An 11,574-nucleotide genomic window follows, 5' to 3' on the forward strand; every position below is an offset into this window, starting at 1 on the left:
GATGCGTCACACAGTAGGGGGCGTGTTTCATCATGTTCAGTGAATTCCGAGAGTAAGCGAGTATACGAAAATAAAAGTGACATATTCCATTAATTCGTCTTCTTGCATCATCGCATCCGGTTTAAGGTAAAGTCTGGCGATGCAAAATCTTTTAAAATAATAGTCTACTGTCCTTACAATACAATACATTTCTTGCGCAAACCAGAATGATTTCTGAAGGATGGCGTGACACTGGAGTAATGATGCTGACAATTCAGCTTTACATCGAATAAAAAATTAGATCATACTATTTCATAATAGGCTATTGCTGGAAAATTTACCCAATTAAAAAAAAACATGCTCCACAGCATTAATAGCCTAATAGAGTTCTGCAAATGTGAAAGTAAAAAAAAAAAATTAAATCATGGAATGTTAAGAACGTGTTTATATAGCCATTTAACATTCAAAAAAATTATTTGTTACTGGTCCATCCAACACAATTAGCCTACGTGACTCTTGCGTTGTGTGTCAGCTGGGTATTTATTGTGATCATAATATCTTATCAAAAGGTTTAGGGCATACGTCAGCTGTTGTGCACATATACCGTAAAGAGGAAAGTCCTTTAAACTACATAGCCTACAGAATGTTGTATAATCAGGCTACTACTATAAAGGTGCGTTCACATTTACAGTTGTTTGGCCAAATCCAGTCATTCAGAGAGAAAAGGGCGCGAAAACCTTCCCTACGCAGATTTCGCGTATTCATCGCAGTAAACAGCAGAAATCTGCTTCATCAAACTGTTTACAGTTGACAGTGGAAGTGGTTTTGCACGGTAAGTTTCGCTACTTGTACTAATACAATGGAATTACGTTAGTTATGACATCCACCCTTCTGGGTAAACATGAGCTGTAAATCCGTTGAACCACAGTGATTTACCTCAAGGCCTGCACACTAATACGCTTTAAGCCTTGACTCATGTTAGTTTTACGCCGCTTAGTTTTCTTCTTCTTCTTCTTCCAAGTAGGCAATTAAACCTACTCAATTAAGACTGCACTATAAATAAATAATAATAATAATAGTTGGCTTAATTTCAATGAAATCGTTATGTTTGAAGCCTATTTCATCACAAAACCAACTTGGCCCAAAACAATCCATTTGGACCCCACTGGGTTTAACTGTATTAAGAAAAATACAATATTATTGTTTTTTGCATTCTACTGAAGGTCATAAAGATTTGGATGCATGTCATGATAATGAATTCATTTTTATTATTATATTTTTTTGGGGGGGGGGCGGGGGGCTATGTTGTTACACAGAGACAAGCGCTATATGTTAGTGATTGTAAATGCTTAGTAATAAATAAGTTTAAGTGTCATCAAGTCTATACTCATTCAGTATACTTTATCAGCTTTATTTTATTGAACAACACTATGATTAAATTGGAATCATGACACATTGTGGTTATGAGACCGCAGTTTCAGTTTTATCAGTTTTTTTTAACAGGTGTTTGAGTTTCTGCCCTCAATCTGTCCTTTATTTCTCACGACAGCTGTAAGAGAGGAACCTGAGGGAACGGTGACAGCGCTGTTATAAATATTACACGTTCACTGCACTTTTCACTGCATGTGTCTGTTATTAGGGGTGGAAAAAGGAACTGAATCTGAGGGTAACTGGAGCACTTCTCTCTGCAAACTCCTCGGAAGAGCCTTCCTCCGGCGTGAGGTTGTTCCCCAATACCAAAGTCTCTTGACTCGATTCCGCTGACACGGGCCCTCGCCTAAAATCGAGCAATAATGGGTGTTTTCATTTCCCTTTTTTACGATTTCATGAAAAACTGAGAAAGTTTAAGACACCTGTGGCTGCATGGAAATAAAAACCTACAGTAGGCCTATTCAGCACACCATTACTGGAATGACATCTGGACAAAACTACAGCCAAACCTTCCCAGAACTACTCTACCGGTCCTGTGAATTACCATTTTAACGGATTAAAATGTGTCGTATGATGTCAGCGCTGCATAAAACGAATGTGGGCTGTCGTTACAGGTGCATCTCAATAAATAAGAATGTTTTGGAAAAAGTTCATTTCAGTAATTCAGCTCAAATTGTGAAACTTGTGTATTAAATATAAACTCAATGCACACAGACTGACTTTAAGTCTTTTTTTCTTTTAATTGTGATGATTTTGGTTCACATTTAACAAAAATCCACCAATTCACTATCTCAACAAATTAGAAAGAAGCTGGCTGTTCACAGAGTGCTTTATCCAAGCAGGTTAACAGAAAATTGAGTGGAAGGAAAAAGTGTGTAAGAAAAAGAAGCACAACCAACTGAGAGAACCGCAGCCTTATGAGGATTGTCAAGCAAAATCAATTCAAGAATTTGAGTGAACTTCACAAGGAATGGACTGAGGCTGGGGTCAGGGCATTAAGAGCCACCACACAAAGACTGTTGCCCAGTGGTCCAAAGTCCCCTTTTCCAGATGAGAGCAAGTTTTGTATTTGATTTGTAAACCAAGGTCCTGGAGTCTGAAGGAAGGGTGCAGAAGCTCATAGCCCAAGTTGCTTGAAGTCCAGTGTTAAGTTTCCACAGTCCGTGATGATTTGGGGTGCAATGTCATCTGCTGGTGTTGGTCCATTGTGTTTTTTGAAAACCAAAGTCGCTGCACCCGTTTACCAAGAATGTGTGGAGCAATTCATGCTTCCTTTAGCTGACCAGCTTTTTGAAGATTTCATTTTCCAGCATGATTTGGCACCTGCCCACACTGCCAAAAGCACCAAAAGTTGGTTAAATGACCATGATGTTGGTGTGCTTGACTGGCCAGCGAACTCACCAGATAATCTTTGGCGTATTGTCAAGAGGAAGATGAGAAACAAGAGACCAAACAATGCAGATGAGCTGAAGGTCACTGTCAATGAAACCTGGGCTTCCAGACCACCTCAGCAGAGCCACAAACTGATCACCTCCATGCCCCGCTGAACTGAGGCAGTAATTAAAGTAAAGTGTCTCTACCAAATATTGAGTACATTGACAGAAGGCCAACAATTCACTAAAAATGTTTTTTTCTTTTTGGTCTTATGAAGTATTCTAATTTGTTGAGTGAATTGGTGGGTTTTTGTTAAATGAGAGCCAAAATCATCACAATTAAAAGAACAAAAGACTACTTCAGTCTGTGTACATTGAGTTTATTTAATACACAAGTTTCACCATTTGAGTTGAATTACTGAAATAAATGAACTTTTCCACGACATTGTAATTGATTGAGATGCAGCTGTGTTTTTGTTGAATCATTGAAGAGTTAGTAATGATCAGTGGTTGCTGCCCTCTACTGGACATTAAACCTCTACACAACAGTTTTAACGCTTCATGTACTTATATTTTAACAACAATAAATTATGCATAATTAAATGCAAGCAACCATGTAGTAAACTTAAAAAAGCACTTCATCTTTTATAACATACATAGGATTTGTTTTTTTCTATTTTGCGACAAGAATTTAAGTGCAAAACTACACGTTTAGACATTACTTTAATATATATGTATTTTACACAGTTACTTTAATATATATGTATATATATACATACATATATATATATATATATATACATACATACATACATACATATATATATATATATATATATATATATATAAGTAATTACAAATGAGCATGCACATATCTTTCAATTAAATTCCGTATGGAGCATACCCCGGTCTGCGCAGTTCTCGTCTTTTTTTCCTCTTTCCTGTTTGCATCTCTGAATAAATAAACATTAAATTAAACACTGTAAACATTGTGTTGTCCATTGTTAGTTAATCTAATAAATAAAAATCCGATCATTATGATAATGTGTTAGCGATTTCTTTTTTGATGAAGTACCAGGAGCAAAAGGCCTTTCTAAAGAGACTTTTAAAAAAGTTTTGGAAAGTATAGTGCCACTCTTCACCTCTAGAGGGAGCAGGATTCCGCCATACACCTGTTATACACCTTATAGTTCTACTGCTCCAGCTATTATGAAGCATTAAATACAGCTAGACGAGCAAATAAAACAACAGACTGCCTTGAGTTGTTTTGACTGAATATGTATTCTGTTCACTTTCAGTGAGTTTGTATTTAATAAAATATAAAATATAGTGTGATCTGGGCTAAATAAATAGATAAAATATTCAGAGGTGGCTTTTTATTTAGTGACACACTAATTGCAGGGCAGCTGGCTGCGTCTGTCTGAAGCGTTCAGATGTGATTAGAGCAAATGGCCAATTGTAAGTCACAAAGAATGATTTCATCACGTGACTTTTTAATTTTCTTTTTTAAATAAACGAAAAACAAACCGCGCTGATTTTTAAAATAATAATAAGATTTTTATATTATTATTATTATGTAAAATGAATAACAAATATTAGTAGGCTAACACTTAAGTATCCTATAGCGACCGATTCTCACGATTAATTAGTTGCTTATTGCTAACTCACTAATCAATTGTAAGCAACATAGTGAACTCATCAGGCCTTCTCTCTCTTCTTAGCTCGTGCAACTGCAATCATCAGGTTTAGTCCAGTTTGAGTACTGATGCCATATTCATGCATTTTCTTCCATATTTTTATATAATAAAGTCAGCAACAACATTCATTAGACTTTTGGATTACACTTTATTTTAAGGTGTCTTGGTTACAGTGTAATTATACATTTAAGTAGGCTACTGAGAAATATTAGGGTTAGCACTAGGTTTAGAGTTACTTGTATGTAATTATGCATATAATGTCGGCTATTGTTTTTATAATAGTAAGTGGAAGGTGTAAAAAGGACACCTTAAAATGTAGTGTTACCGACTTTTGGATGCCACAGTATTAGCAGTAATCAGTCCAGGCTTTTCACATGCATTCTAATACATGTCTTATATCACATTTCTGTACGTTGGTATTTTCGTTAGTCCAAAAGAGAACAAATCTAAACCGAACCCCTTTAAAGACTCATTGTTATTTTCAAAAGCATCTATGAAGCCATTCGCCTTTTATTTCGCACATTTTGTGGTTTCTCATTCAGTTTAAATCCACCAATGGGCTTTGAGGCTGCGGATATTGGGATGCAAATGAGCACACCGCGCGTGCTGGCGCAGTGAAAGCGTCCGATTGTTTATTGAGCTCGCGGAGCCACGCGCCCGGCTCGCGGAGCGTCACCCGGCGGGCGGAGTCCCGCGCGAGAAGCGTGCGTCTTCAGAGGGGGTGGGGTGTCCGACGCGTGTTGAAAAAGCCGAGAGCTGCCAAAGTTTGTAGCAGAAGCGAGGGACCACAACACCACGCGAAGGGCGCGAGAGTCGTGCGTCGCTAGTTTTGTGACAGTGACACTGGATTTGTCGTGCGAGAAGATTTGCCAAAAAACCATGGATGCTGCGCAAAGTGCATGCGACGCGTCCGTCATCCTGCAAGAGTGCGCGCAAACCAAGTCGAAGGTGCTGAAGAGACAGCGCTCGCGCTCGCCGGAGCTGTTGCGCTGCAAGCGGAGGCTCGCGTTTAACGGGCTGGGATACAGCATCCCGCAGCAGCAGCCCGTCGCGGTGGCGCGACGCAACGAACGCGAGAGGAACCGCGTCAAACAGGTCAATATGGGATTCCAGACGCTGCGCCAGCACGTCCCCAACGGCGCGGCCAATAAGAAGATGAGCAAAGTGGAGACGCTCCGCTCCGCGGTGGAGTACATCCGCGCGTTGCAGCAGCTGTTGGACGAGCACGACGCGATTTCTGCCGCGTTCCAGTGCGGCGTTCCGTCACCGACGCTCTCCAACGCGTACTCGGCCGATCCCGAGTCGCCACACTCCTCGTATTCATCCGATGAAGGGAGTTACGAGCACCTGAGCTCCGAGGACCAAGAGCTGCTGGACTTCACAACCTGGTTTGATCGCTACTGATGAGATTTTACGATCCTCACCCAAACCTTCATTCACGTGACTGCTGGGAAACCCAGATTATGGAAGTGGTTGCTGGTTTATTGCTGGTTTGTTACTGGTCCGAGATGATCTAGAAACCAGCTACTGTGTTCCAAACAAACCTGGACTCTTGTAAACTTCACAGATTCAGCTGTTGACTCGACGGGCAGCAGTCTGGGACGCTGTGGCTTAGTGGTTAAGCTGGAAAAGGTTGCAGGTTCAAGCCCCAGTGGGACTGATGAGCTTTACAATTGCAAAACAAGTCTGACTGGATGAACACATTTCATAAGTGCAATTGTGGGCATGATATGTTGACACAACTGATGCCGTTTAGATGAGACCAACTTCCCTAAGAATGTCAAGTTAATGGGAATATTGATTATTATTACTACCTACAACCAACTACCAGGTCTGCTTAAGGACCTACGTTGAAATTTGTACAATAAATGTTTGTATTGTTAAAGATGAAGATATATTTTTGTAAGTGGAGCACAACAGCCTCTTTGTGATGATGAATGCTGTTAGATTGTTTGTAATGATAATAATAACTGTTCCGTTTAGATCTAAGTTGCTTTTAACACTGGAGAAGAGTTGATCTGTCGATCTGTATTTATCAAAATTGTATTGTAGATGTAGTTCTTCCTGTGAAACCATACATGGTGGACTTTTTCAATGCACTTGTCCATTCTTAGTAGTGTACATAAATGATTTTAACAAATATATTTTGTCCAAATGTTTTATAAATAAATCTGCTCTATTTATACGTACGTCAGTCTTTCTGGTTGATTTTCAAACTCGTTCAAACTAAAAATAAAGGTTCTTCAGTGGCATCGATGGTTCCATTAAAGACCTTAAACATCCATAGAACCTTCTAAATGTATAAAACTGTACACTGGAAGGTTCTTTTTGGAACCAAAAATGGTTCTTCTATGGCTTTGCTGCAAGAAAACCCTTCTTTATTTTTAAGAGTGAGGTGATTAAATGTCCCTGTGGTTGTGGAAGAACCACAAAACGCCCTTTATGTCTCTTTACAAAGACACACTACATAGATGGGCTATTTCCACCCTTTCTAGGGGCAATTTTGTGATGACAAAGATGGGTCAGAATTCTCATCCGAGGGCGATTGGTCTTTTTTTATTGTCGGTGTATAACCCCAACTGAGTTTTTCAAACCCTGTCAAACCAAACCAAAGACGCCATTGTGCCTCCCAACAGGTGCCTTTATGCATTTCTATATGTGTAATGACACTGCTTATTGTTAATAATTAAAATAATGACTGAATATCTCCTGCAGGCTTTTACATTTCAAATGGGCCCAATAAAAACTCAAAGATCTCATTTAATGATCCCTCAGTAGGCGGCCCATCAAGAGTTGTAATGGATGCAGTTCATGCATAAAAACTTTGATTAGATTTAGTGGCTGTAAAAGGCAAGATAAAGATCTATTTATCTCCTCCAAAAAACAGGCACATGATGCCACCCCCCCACCCCCATCTAACGTGAGGGGGGCACCTATGGCCCCTCGCCCCCCATAAAGTGTTTTTCTAAGCAGGTGTGAGCCACGTGCCTATGTTTGGTGGGACACATCTGCTCCACCCCATTGGTTAGCTGACGAACCCTCTCGGTTGGAGTTTAAAAAAAATAAGGGAGTGATTTATGACAGTAATTATTCATCTCTTTATGGATTCTTCTATATCTTTAAGGGCACCAAAAGAAAAAATATACTCAGCATAAATCACTTACTAGTGGGCTATTGTTTAATTTTGAAATATAGTTCATCTTTGCTGACCTTCACGGGGTCTGAAATGACACGTCACTGTGTTTAACGCCGGGCCAACTCTAGTTTCTAAGAGAAAGAACACTTGAAGTGTAATTTATGTCATGATATTTAGTGCAAATTGACTGGATATTCGAGTGCACCCCCAGAAAATTAGATAACATGCTTGTGGGTTTTAAAAGAAATCTAGTTATCTGTTTTTATTTCTCTACTGTATTTATCACTATAGTAATTATGCTCACGAAGGCTGCATTTATTTGATTAAAAATACAGTAAAAACAGTAATATTCTGAAATATCATCATTACATAAAATAACTGTTTGCTGTGTGAATATATTATGTGACCATAAACTAAACTAAGGGCCCTATCATACACCCGGCACAATGTGACGCAAGGCGCATCGCAAGTGTGTTTGCTAGTTTCAGTCCGGCGCCGTTCACATTTTCCCGTCCAGCGCCAGGTTCTTTAATTAGCAAATGCATTTGTGCCCATTTTTGCGCTCATGTGCGTGCTGGTCTAAACAAGAGGTGTGTTCAGGCGCATTGCTGGCACATTGCTATTTTAAGGAGCTGAAAATAGACTGCGCCATAGACCAACTCAAACCTGGTCTAAAGTCTAAAGTCAATGGGCAATATTTTTTTGTTATTTAAGGAGGTAATTGGTAGAAAATGTGCCTGTATATGTATTAAAGGCGTATACGGTGTGAATTCAGATGGTCGGAAGATCGTATGTCCACGATTACGTCAAAAGTGAGTTTATCTGAAAATCGTACGGACGAGGTGATATACGACAAGATTCATTGGTCACTTTTCTACAACATGGCAGGAAGAAACTAAAACATTTAATTCCATTTTCTTTTTTTTTTGGAAATTGTGGCTTTCACTGCCTTTGCTTTCTTACTAAAGTAAAAATTTTTGGGGGGGTAAGTATTAGTTCATCAATATCTACAAACTAGTATCTGATTGCAACTAGTTAACTTTTAAAGTTAGCCTAAATTTGCCATCCTGTTACTAACCCTGCTGCCAATGCATGTTATACATTTGTTCTGTTTAATTGTGATATTTAATGTTTACTACTCAATTAGTCACACAAATCAGGCTTTGAAACTATATTCAGATGTGTCCCCATTTTTAGTAACATGGTTGAAAATTGTTGTAGTTGTTTTAGTATTTGTTACCATAGCTCCACAGATAGCACATTTTTTTGTCAGAAGCTTTTGTTTTCTTGTCTTTTCTTGCATGTTAACATCAGAGGCTCACAGCAGCGTCTCGCCATTCTATCCACAGATAAAACTCCTCTGCTTTCTGCAAAAGCCTCAGGATGCCTATAAATCCCAACAAAAACTCACAAGACTTCTGTCTTTAAGCAGGAGAGAGATAAAACATGCTTTTCACTTAGAAAAAAGAGTTTGAATACGCCAAGCCTAACACTTTGACAGCGCTAAGCCGTCTAAACTTCAGACGACCTAACAGTGTCTCACAGAGCTGTGGACAGGGGGTTTGCTGTCATTTGCATGGACCATTGTACCGCACAAGTTTGGCTTCTCTCTCTTTTTTTTCTGATGAGAGCCTTTTGGCCATTTACTTCCACCCTGGCTGGCTGTTTGGAGCAGTGAATGGCCTTCACTCCAGGCCCACACAAAGAAGCCTTTGTGCCACAGCCGCACCATATTCATCATGTAATGCCTGTTAGACAAATCTGATTGGACGCTCCTGTCACTTTGATGCGTGTCCAGCGGTTTGGTAGTGGCGAATCTCACTCTCTCACTCGCTCTCTCTCGACCTTTCGGTCTAATATAGATGGGAGGTTCGGGTAGGGGAGCCCCTCATTGTGTGCCAGACCAATTTCATAACAATTTCTTAAAATATATACAAAAAAAACTGTTGAGATGATTGACGTTACTTTACTCCGGCTCGAACAAAACCCAGATTTGAGCCGAATAACGGATGAATGTGCCAAGCGTGGACTCAATTGAAACTATTTTAACCCCCCCCACCCACACACACACACACACACACACTTTATTCAACCCTTTGCACTCTTTGTGGCTCTCTCGCTCCTTTCAGCTTTCCATCCAGTTTTTTCCACCCAGCATTCCTGATTTTGGGGGTAATTCCACAACGACGGAGCTGCTAATTAAAGTTGATTAAAGCAGGGGGCTGCTAGACTTCTGATAGTGAGCTTATATGTGTCTAATGACTGCTGGGACTGGACCCTCGTTGGGTTTGTTGTTCGCTGGATAAAGGAAGAACCAGGGGGTCTGGTTGTCAGTTTTTGCACTGTGGAATTTTTATGCCACAGACTCCAAACTAAGTTTTCAGATAGTCTTCACACAAAAAGTATAATTGCTGTACACTAATCTAGTGGCATTAGTATAGTAATAGTACTAGATTTCTGGAAATGATACCATGGTGGCCCAAATCAAAAGAAAGTGTGCAGATCTATTAATTCATTCAAAAGTACATTTAAAATGCACATTATGGATACAGTGAATACACTTCTTCTATCATAAATAAATGTTTAAAATAAAAACATGGTCAAAATGTCAGGGTGGTACAACTATGTGACAACTATGTGTATTACAACCATAATAATAATAATAATAAAAGCCTTATTTAAAGAATAAAAATTGGGAAAATTATGTTTTAGTGACTAGTGAGAAAAAGTATTATTATTGTTTCTCTTGATGTCTCTTTATGACATGATAAGGTTCATTGGGGTTGTGAGATGTCATGTTGTTTCACTCTCCTATGAAGCATTTACACTGATCAGTTAATAATGTTTTCAAATAATAAATAGCAATTTTTTCTAAATGTAAAATATAAAAACATAAAATTTAATCACAAATTAAACTATTATTAAAACTATTAATATATATGTTCAGCTACACATTTACACAGACATGTATTAAGTATATGCCACATGACATATACATTTAAACTTTCATTTGAAATTTTTAAATTGTTCTCAAAAGTACATTTCTGGATATGTGTTTCAAAGTAAAATTTTAAAAGATTTTTTTTATTTTTCTTTACTCTCTTGTATATCATTTTGGCCCATTCCACAATATAAGGGGAAAAATCGCGCTTTTGTCACGATTATGACATAAAAAGTCAAAATTGTGGGGTACTTAGTAATAAATATGACACAAAAAGTTGACATTGTGAGATAAAATCTAAAAACTAAATTATGACAAAAAATTACATCCTAATTTTGACTTTTTATCTCATAATTTTGATCATCATAATTTCGATTTCATCTCATAATTGACTTTTACGGTCTTAATTTTCATTTAAGAATTTTGAATATTATCTCGAATCGAAACTGACTTTTTGTTGTAATTATCACTTTTTGATCTCAAAATTATGGCTTAATATCTCAAAATGTTGTCCTTTTATCTCTAATTATTACAAAGAACTTTTTACTTTTAATGTCTTCATTTTGAGTTTTTATCTTATAAGTTTGACTCAAAATTTAGATATTATGTAACAAATAGTTAGGCTATGTTTTCCTTTAATAATTATGACACTTTCGACTTTTAATGTCTTTTTCATTTTTGTCTTATAATTTTGACTTAGTATCTTAAAATTGTAGAATTTTAACAGAATCATATTTTTATGTAAAAATTTAGATTTAATATAATAGAATTATCTCACTTTTTTAAATCTTATAATTGACTTAATATCTCTTAAATTTACACTCATAATATGACTTAATAAATAATGATCTTTAAATATTAAAATTTGATGTCATAAATTAGACTTATTCCCCTCGGTTTCACAGAAAAGGTTTAAACCTAGTCCCAGACTAAAATGTAAATCTGCGCTGTTTCAACTGAAAGAAAATGCACTGACTCATCTTGTATCTGTATATAGCCACTGAAATAAATTTGTGT

At 37.7% G+C, this 11,574-nt stretch overlaps 1 protein-coding gene across 1 annotated transcript; it reads left to right on the plus strand.

Annotated features, from left to right (window-relative positions):
• Window positions 1-5,091: 5,091 nt before the first annotated feature.
• On the plus strand, window positions 5,092-6,866 carry LOC113043607 (achaete-scute homolog 1b-like). The gene has a single exon (XM_026203104.1). It carries the CDS (start codon window positions 5,360-5,362, stop codon window positions 5,882-5,884), a length of 525 nt encoding a protein of 174 aa, XP_026058889.1. The 5' UTR covers window positions 5,092-5,359; the 3' UTR covers window positions 5,885-6,866.
• The last annotated feature ends 4,708 nt before the right edge of the window (window positions 6,867-11,574 follow it).

Source organism: Carassius auratus, chromosome 25 (assembly GCF_003368295.1).
Source record: "Carassius auratus strain Wakin chromosome 25, ASM336829v1, whole genome shotgun sequence".
Taxonomy (NCBI): Eukaryota; Metazoa; Chordata; class Actinopteri; order Cypriniformes; family Cyprinidae; genus Carassius; species Carassius auratus.